We start from the raw sequence: 10074 nt of genomic DNA, 5'->3' as shown, positions 1-10074 counted from the left end.
ATTGTAGAGCATTCCAATTGGTTTATGTAGACACTAATGTTGAGGACTCTGTCACACATGCTATCTTAGAATGCACTTTGTATAAACAAAACCCATGAAGGACAAACTGAGGGAGATTAGATTTCAGGAAATCCCTATAACATCTTTAATAAACCTGTGGAGTAAGGTCCTCAGAAAGCTTTTCTTTGAGTTGATTAAACAAACTGGATTCGTGGATAGGATTTAAATTTCTTGTCCACACCAATGAGCATAAGGTGGCACTAGTGTACCAATGAAACTGGATTGGAAATTTGGAAATAGAGAAGGACTTCATCGCAGAGCACATGTGCAGGGCTCCTGTTCCTTTTTGGATAATGCCAGAACCTGATTTAGATTTTGCTTTTATATCTTTCTTTTTTTTCAACATAAGGATTGTAATTTAGGAGTCTGGGTTGAACATCTGCAGGAGTCATATTACAGAAATCATATTAAAATGTATTTACTAATGGCTCTTGAGACCCAGAGAATGGTAAGGCAGGTGTGTGTGTGTGTGTGTGTGTGTGTGTGTGTGTGTGTGTGTGTGTGTGTGTGTGTGTGCGCGTGAAATGTTTAGACAAGAAATTGTGCCAGATTACTAATAATACCTCTCTGCTCCCAAGTGGATTGTTATGAATCCTTTTGGCATTGTACTTGATTGAGGATGTACAGGATATAAATAAATCAGCTTTAAAACTATATGATATACTGTATACAGTATATTATATAGTTTTAAAGCTCACTTTTTTCCATGTGAATCTTAACGTTGAAGATATTAAGATTCACATGGGAAAAAGTGAATGCAGAGTCAAAATCAAATAAGGTCTTATGTGGGAGTGGCAAGACACTTGGGAAAAGCATAAAGAGGAGGATTATTTTAGTCTACTACATATGGTTAGGAAGTCTGTTCGTTATTCTGGAAACAGTAGGGATGTAGTTTAGATAATCAAACTGAGGCTGGTGCACTGGGGGTGAAACCAGCTGCTTGCAGATATTAGAAACATTCTAGTGGGCTCTGTGAATGTGACAAGTCTAATACCGTTAATTTTTTTATAATGAAGGAAATTCGCCACACATGATTCAAATCAATCAATCAATCAATCAATCTTTTTTGTATAGCCCACATTCATAACAGATGCAATCTAAAGACACTTCATTAAAGAGCAGGTAAAAGACCTTTGTTATTTTACTTACAAAGACCCAACATTAATCTATCATGAGTACAGCAATAAGCCACATTTAGCAGAGTAGCAAGGAAAACATGTCTTTTAACAGGCAGAAACCTAATGAACAGTCTGCTAAAACTATTTGGAAAGTGGGATAGCGGGAGATGCAGAGAGAAAGTGAAGGATATAGGGAGAAAATAGAGAAAGACAACAATGAATAAATAGAATTATAGCTACAATGTCAGTAATGATGATAAAATAATGTTTTAGTAGCAGTAAAAGGTAGCCTAAGCATGACAATAGACCAATAAGTCTATATTAACATTAGCAACTGTAATGATGATGAAACCGGGAGGATTGGTTATAGAGGTGGAAATTACGCACCTCTAAGATTCAAGTTAATGTTTATAATAATTTAAAGACATTAAAGGCTAATTATAATGGTTGTAGCTCCTGAATTCCCATTGATGTATAATAATGGATTGTAGATATATAAGAATGGTATTTGGTATTGGTTTTTATAATTGTTAATTTCCTACATAACACATGGGTGTTTTTCTATTCAGGATTTTAAGTGAATGTAGGATGATTTAGTTCCCGTGTGAGGGCAGTATTACACCCAGATGCGTCTAAACTGCCGTAATATCAAAAAGAAGAAAAAGCTTCGGATAGTCGAAGCCGGAAGTGACGTTTTTGTGTACACGCTGCTTTGAACAGTTTGTCGGGAGCTAATGTTAGCTAAAGTTAGCATTTCTTTTCAACTCGATCACACTTTCCAAACAAGATATGCCTTCCTTAAACGGGAAACCGGATGTTATGTTTGTACGTTATTTCACATTCAACCTTGTGATCTATTTACGTTTTTTTACAAGAAGTTTTCGCTCAAGCTAACGTTTCTCTTTTCTTAGGATGCTAGCTCGGCTACGTCCGTACATTTAGTGTTTACGTTGCTTTTCCTAAGTTAATATTTATGTTATTGAGTTTAGAGTTACGATGCTAAGTCCCAAAATAATGTTTTGGTATTTTAATCCTGAATTAATATCAGTTCTTGTTGATTTATTTGTTATTATTTCCAAACGTTGTGTCAGCTTTTGGTTATTCTCGACAAACACTTAAACATTTTGAGCAATCAAGTGTGTGAAGTTTTTGTGATTTGTGACTCTATTAGGAGGACGATGATCTGCCGTATGAAGAGGAGATTATTCGGAACCCGTACTCCGTCAAGTGCTGGATGCGCTATATCGAGTTCAGACAGAACGGATCCAGGGCGACCCTCAACATGATTTATGAGCGGGCTCTCAGAGAGCTACCTGGCAGGTAACTGACACAACAGGGCTGTGTGATCATGTCAGGGACTCCTGCTTATTGTACTGACAAGGAGGTAGCTTCAGATTTTGTAACCACCGCAGTACATTGGACATTATTTTGGTGTACACATCGAGGGCTTTCATCAAAACACTGTACGCAGCAATTATTTGGGCTGAACTGTTTGTTGTTTTAAAAAGTAACTTGTGATATTACTTTGAGTTAAATGACTGACTGTTTTGTATGTTTGATTTGCAGCTACAAGCTTTGGTATAATTATCTGCGAGAGAGGCGGAAGCAAGTCAAGGGGAAATGTATCACTGAGCCCTCCTTTGAGGAGGTCAATAACTGCCATGAAAGGGCCCTGGTGTTCATGCACAAGGTACTGTCTTTATAGAGATCTCCAGTCTGTATTCTTAAGTAACTCTGTTGAGGTTTGTACTAACCCCCCCCCCCCCTTTAAACCAGATGCCGAGAATTTGGCTTGATTACTGCCAGTTCCTTGTCGGTCAGTGCAAGATCACGAGAAGTCGGCAAACATTCGACCGTGCACTCAGAGCACTTCCTGTTACTCAGCATCCACGGATCTGGCCTCTGTATCTGCGCTTTGTCCGCAACCTGCCACTGCCAGAAACAGCCATCAGAGTGTACCGCAGGTACCTGAAGGTGAGAGCATTGAGACCCTCTAGATCCAATCAGAATCTCACGTTGGGATATATAGCTTACAACAACATAGTATTGAGGTTGAATAGGAGTGATGTTAAATATGGTAATAATAAAGGGGTTTACACTGATGAATTCCTCTCTGTATGCGTTCTGCTCTTTCACCAAGTAGCTTTCTCCAGAGAATGCAGAGGATTACATAGATTACTTAAGGTCTGTTGGACGCTTGGATGAAGCAGCTGTGCGGCTAGCAGCTGTCGTCAATGATGAAAGCTTTGTGTCCAAAGAGGGCAAGTCTAACTACCAAGTAAGAGTTTGTCGTCATTACAGAAATCACAGCGCATGAACACGTAGTTCAAGATGACATCAAAAACAGTCCAATCCTGATCGTGTTTTTTTTTCTTCTTCTTTGACAGCTGTGGCACGAGTTATGCGACCTGATCTCTCAGAACCCTGACAAGGTGACCTCTCTGAACGTGGGAGCCATCATCAGAGGAGGCCTCACTCGCTTCACAGACCAACTTGGAAAACTCTGGTGTTCTTTAGCTGACTACTACATCAGGAGCGGTCACTTTGAGAAGGTGCCTTTTTCCTCTGAATGTCTTCGATTTGTTTCACTTATCTGAAGTTTCTTTGCAAATTGAAAGTTGCTTATTTAGCCCTCTGCTTTATACAGAAATGATTTGTGTGTCTCACTTGAATGAAACTCCGTGTCTTTTTGCTTCTTTGGCTTACTTGAGATGATGATAACGTTTCTTTCCTTTCTAAGGCCCGTGACGTGTATGAAGAGGCTATCCTGACCGTAGTAACAGTGAGAGATTTCACACAAGTGTTTGATAGTTATGCCCAGTTTGAAGAGAGCATGATCGCAGCAAAGATGGAGACTACTGCTGAGATAGGGCAGGATGATGAGGGTGGGTGTTGATCTATTTATGCTGGCCTCCATTTTGACCTCCCTTCACCTCTGAGCTTTCTCTTTGTCACTTTGTTTCTAGATGACACTGACATGGAGCTCAGACTCGCCCGCTTTGAGCAACTGATAGCCCGGCGTCCCCTCCTTTTGAATAGCGTACTGCTTCGACAGAACCCTCATAATGTCCACGAGTGGCACAAGCGGGTAAAACTCTATGAGGGCAATCCACGGCAGGTAAGTCTGAGCCTTCGTTTACGTCTTTGTCGTGAAATTGAACAAACATCGTGTCGAAGACATCTTCATTGACATGTTGATTGTATCATCTGCAGATAATCAATACATACACGGAGGCCGTACAGACTGTGGATCCGATGAAAGCAACAGGAAAGCCTCACTCTCTCTGGGTTTCATTTGCCAAATTTTACGAGGAGAATGAGCAACTGGATGATGTGAGTCAGTGACGACCTTCCAAAGGGATTAAAAAAAACAACAAAACAAAGAAAACAGTATGCTATTGAGCTTTTTTCGTGATCATACAGCATGTCTTACATTAACTGTCTTTCAGGCCAGGACTATTTTTGAGAAGGCTACCAAGGTGAACTACAAGCAGGTGGAAGACCTCGCTGCAGTGTGGTGTGAATATGGAGAGATGGAGCTACGGCATGAGAACTATGATCAAGCATTGCGCATACTGAGGGTGAGGCACTGAAACAATCTGCAGCAATGATAAAGTTGCTTTAGTTAAAAAAAAAAAAAAAATACAATTTGAGCAATGTGGACAGTGACCTCTAGTGGTAGGATGAAGAAATTATAGCAACTTTGAGAAACCTATTCTTCCACTTGATGGCTTTTGAGAGCTTATTCTTATCAAAATATTTTTGTAGGAAATTTAAACTCAGATGCCATTTAGAGGACCTTACCATTTTTATTTTTTTATTTATTTATCTTTTTTAAAGAAGCTAATCATTTAACCAAAACACTGACTACGAAAAAAAACACAACTGTTGGTTGCTTTGTTCTTTTGCTCTCAACCTTTAAGAGTTTGACAAAATCCACAGCACATACGTGGATGTTTAAGATTTAGGAAAATACTGGATTTACAAGAACACTTCTGTGGAGCAGCCCTTGTTATTATCTCAGCTATGGAGAACTTATATTGAGTAGCAGTAATGTGTGCCTGCTGATAATTGATCACAGTTCTTACTGTAATGTTTAATAATACTGAGGGTCCTTTTTCCAACACCACTATTAGATTTGTTAATAAATGCTTTGTGGATATACTTGTAAGACGTTTGTTTTTGCTCTGTTTGGACTCTAGAAAGCTACAGCCAACCCGTCCAAGAAAGCTGAGTACTTTGATGCATCTGAGCCTGCCCAAAACCGAGTCTACAAGTCCTTGAAGGTCTGGTCTATGCTCGCAGACCTGGAGGAGAGTCTGGGCTCTTTCCAGGTAAGACATCCTGAACATTCACACGGATGGTAAACTCGTTGATATTTAGTGATGATCTGTGAAACCTGATTCGAAATGAATGAAAGCAGTAATATCTGTACGCTGAGATGCTTTGTTTAATCTTTTGCCCGTTTCGCTTTGTTTTCTCTGAACAGTCAACGAAAGCTGTGTACGAGCGCATTATTGACCTCCGCATAGCCACGCCGCAGATCATCATCAACTATGCCATGTTCCTTGAAGAACACAACTATTTTGAGGAAAGCTTCAAAGTAATAACAAAGCACATGTTAACCAATCCAGTTGTTATTCTTTCCTTGTTCCACTTCTGAGGCCACTAATTTCAAACCTATGTTCAATGTCTTTGTCCGTACCTTCTAGGCGTATGAGCGGGGTATAGCTCTCTTCAGGTGGCCGAACGTTTACGACATCTGGAACACTTACCTCACCAAGTTCATTGATCGTTACGGTGGCAAGAAGCTGGAAAGAGCGAGAGATTTATTCGAACAAGCCCTGGATGGTTGCCCTGCTAAGTTTGCCAAAAGTAAGTTGCCGTGCAAAAATGGCATTGATAACATTCAGACATTACATAAAACATTTAGTTTCTGAAGTTTTTTTTTTTTTTTTTTTAATGAAGTGCTCTTAAAGCTGAATGTAACACTAACTGCTTTGCCTTCCAGCCATCTATCTGTTGTATGCAAAGTTGGAGGAGGGATATGGATTGGCACGGCATGCCATGGCTGTGTATGAACGAGCAACACAGGCCGTTGAAACTGGCGAGCAGCATCAAATGTATAATATCTACATCAAGAGAGCAGCGGAAATTTACGGAGTCACATACACCAGAGCAATTTACCAGAAATCTATTGAGGTATGTACTTCAAGCATGGATTCATGTTTTTGCCTCTGGATGAAATGAGTCTCTCTGTTGGGCTATATAATAATAATAATAATAATAATAATAGTTATAATAATAGTTATAATAATCAATACAAAAATTATAATTACAATAGCAAATACATTAATTTATAGAGCTCTTTCAAAATAAAAGCACGAATTGCTTTACAAACGCAATAGCTGAATTTCCAACCACTGCTTTTCGACACGTACTGCTAACATTATTGTTATTTTTATGGAACTCTTTTCTCACTGTGCAATAATAAGAGAGTGACTTATTGCACAACAAAGAATGGTGTTGGCACACATCAAGATGTTCAATAAGTAATACAATCTCATTTGTACCTTTTTTATGGGATTCAGGTCCTTCCTGATGAGCATGCAAGGGATATGTGTCTGCGGTTTGCTGACATGGAGAGTAAACTGGGTGAGATCGATCGGGCGAGAGCTATCTACTCCTACTGCTCGCAAATCTGTGACCCGAGGGTGAGACAAAGCGACCTACTGCGATGATCCATTTCTGAAAACCACTTTTGATATTTACTCACCACAGTTTCTTCCGTTGTATTCACTTCAATCTTTCAGGTGACGGCACATTTCTGGCAGACGTGGAAAGAGTTTGAGATCCGCCACGGAAATGAGGACACTATCAGAGAAATGCTGAGGATCAAACGCAGCGTCCAGGCCACATACAACACACAGGTCAACTTCATGTCCTCTCAGATGATGAAGGCCATAACAAGCTCCACCGGCACTGGTAAGAAAGCTTGTGCTCATTCATACACCACTGTTGCAGTTGCATCATCTTTGTGGGGTTGGTTAAAAAAAAAAAAGGTGGGCAATGTTAAAAATAAATATAAATGTGAGCTAAATATGAGAGGTGAACCAAGAGTGGTTTGTTAAAGGCAGACAATAAAGAACTTTGAGACGGTACTGGAAGGGTTTTTAATCAATTGATCAGCTCATGCAAATTATACAATTCTCCAGTATCTAAAAAAACCAAACTGTATCACCATGTCAGAGTATATCTGGCAGTGAACATTAGGAACATGAGCTAATAAATGAAGACTCCACTGAGCTTCGTTGTCCATAGGAAAGTGTTCATGAAAAATACATGATTACTTTTTCTTTTTTATTACCATGTTTATAAAAAATCATTTTGGCATTTCTGTGTTCTGCATAGACTCTGATTCAAACAGTGACATAGATTATGGGCCTTTGGGACTTGTAGAGGCTGCACAACCATCAAGCAGGGCCAACTTATTCCAATAAATATTTCGACAGTGTCCTACTGGCTCCAAGGAAAAGGCCAAATGGATTAATAGATGGATCTCTAAAACATGCTACATGCATGATGCAACATGCTGTTCACTCACAATACAATAAAGTAACGTTATTGTCAGTGTGTCGCAGACTTTTGATTTATTTAACTACATATCCGGTTAAATGTTGAGTCTGCTTACTTGAAATGGATGAGAATCATGAACTTTATTTTTCTGTGTTTTGCATGTTTATGCGGCTGGTCCAACCTTTTGTCTCCTCTCATGTCTAGTGTCAGATCTTGCTCCAGGCCAAATGGGAATTGATGATATGAAAATGTTGGAGCAGAAAGCACAGCAGATTGCTGCAGAGGCTGAGCAGGATAAACCAAAGCCCAAAGAGAAGATTCTGTTTGTCAGGTTTGTATTTACCCAATAGAAAAGTGAGTTGTTAAATAAATCCGACTTCATGTTCCGGAGGAATTGGAGACACATGTGTTCTGCATCTATCCAGGAGTGACACCTCTCGCAGTGAGTTGGCAGAGCTTTCTAAACAAGCCAATCCCGATGAAATTGACATCGATGACGACGACGACGATGATGACAACCAGGGACCAGAAGGTGAGTGTCGCTTGCAAAATGGCCAGACCAAGCAGTTATAACATAAACATTCAGTGTTAGTTTGAACATTGCATAGACATGTTACATTCATAAACATGCATGTACTAACTATATTCTCCTTTATGCCTACAGAGGTCCAACTTGAACAGAAGAGTGTCCCCACTGCTGTCTTTGGGGGGCTTAAAGAGGATTAAACTCTCAGCTCCATCACTAAATTCAGTGAAGATGCTTTCTTCAGCTCACTCGTATACATATTGAATCGGCTCAATTTTAAAATACAATTAAAAAACAAACAATGTTGCTTGTACTTGTTCGAAAAAAAATGAAATGATAAAATGAAAAAAAAGAGAGCCTGTTTTAATATTTGCCAGTTTCTCTCAAGTGTAGTCAAGATCGATGTGTGATTGAGTATATTTTTGTTATTAAAATACTGAAATTGGCTGTAACTGAGGTCTCCAGCTCTGTTTGCAGATGTTTTGCAGGAATTGACTATAAAACATTTTAGTCATGAAGCTTTAACCCGAAACAGGACAGCAGTATGAGGACAGCATCTTTTGCAAAGGTGTTTAATAGAAAGTAAACCAACTGATGGAATAACAGGAGCCCTGTCGCTTTTTGGTAGCATTTAATGGTAATTTACAAAAGTTGATATGCCTCATCATTATTGTTACAGTAGCTCATGTTTACTCGGCTCACTGATGAGGTATTCATTATTTGCTGGCACTTTTCAAGTTGACTGGCCGGTCTCTTTCAATCTTAAAATCTTAGCATTTTCTTGGAAATGAAACTAATGGAAATGGATGTACTTCTGTTGAATGCAGTGACTTTTATCTGACACTCGGAATGGTTTTGTTTTCTTATAAAAACATATTATAAATATAAACTTGACATTCAAGTCTCATACTGCTGATGTAACATTTACCAGTGTTTTACAAGACCACACTTTTCATACTAAATGTAATGTAGATCTATTACCACCCTCTCGCACGATACATTGACAGGCTGTGGAAAGTACTGACTTGGTGTACATTCTTTATTTCATAATTAGATGAAAATAGCTGAGAGGTAATCTCCTTACAAAGTTACTGCAGTGGGGTGCTTAGAGTGCTCCTGGAACTTTGTCCAACATCATGTGATGAAGCACTCTTGGGATTTCTGTTATCCAATGCTGATGGTTCCACTGGAAACAACTTTAAAAGTCAGTGGCATGTAACCGTTTCAGTCACAATTATTGTAAGGAAAAATGCTCAACTGTTCTCCTTTTCGTTAAAGTTTCTGTGTAGATTCTTTGCAGCCTTTTTGTATACACTGCAGGCTGCTGGTCGTGAAGAAAGGTCTGCAGATGATGAACGTGTCTGCATTGTTTTGAAACTGATGCTGTATATAATAACTAAATTTTTGTTGGTTTGTGCTGAACAAATACTGGACTCTAAACAAACATTAGACGTACACATGCTTTGCTCATAGCATTCAGACTGTTGGTTTGTAAATATCTGCACTGTTTAAATGTTTCCAAGAGCCTTGATAATAGTTTGAACTGCTGAAGTTTAACTGTGGAAGGAGTGATATAGGCTATTTTTTTACCCATAGATATCCACTCAAGATTGTAATATCTTGGGTGAAAAAAGATCATCACAGGTAAACCCATAGTTCTCATTACCAAGCAAACTGTAGTTAGTTGCATCCTCTTCTATTTATGTGAGGAGCTAAAATAAGGGATTATATTTGTAGAGCCCAGATAATGGTTTGACAATATCAAGGCAAAACAAATACATGCATTAGAGCAGA

The 10074-nt window shown here is 39.0% G+C and overlaps 1 protein-coding gene across 1 annotated transcript; it reads left to right on the top strand.

Moving 5' to 3' along the window:
- Positions 1-1825: 1825 nt before the first annotated feature.
- On the top strand, positions 1826-9174 carry xab2 (XPA binding protein 2). The gene is made up of 19 exons (XM_079365678.1): positions 1826-2003; positions 2350-2498; positions 2745-2868; positions 2955-3152; positions 3322-3456; positions 3566-3730; positions 3919-4063; positions 4145-4296; positions 4392-4511; positions 4628-4759; positions 5381-5512; positions 5668-5781; positions 5891-6053; positions 6190-6380; positions 6770-6892; positions 6992-7163; positions 7959-8085; positions 8180-8286; positions 8419-9174. Exons 1-19 carry the CDS (start codon positions 1968-1970, stop codon positions 8478-8480), a joined length of 2547 nt encoding a protein of 848 aa, XP_079221804.1. The 5' UTR covers positions 1826-1967; the 3' UTR covers positions 8481-9174.
- Positions 9175-10074: the final 900 nt, after the last annotated feature.

Source organism: Symphodus melops, assembly GCF_947650265.1.
Source record: "Symphodus melops genome assembly, chromosome: 17".
Taxonomy (NCBI): Eukaryota; Metazoa; Chordata; class Actinopteri; order Labriformes; family Labridae; genus Symphodus; species Symphodus melops.
This window is presented reverse-complemented; position numbering and strand designations above follow the sequence as displayed.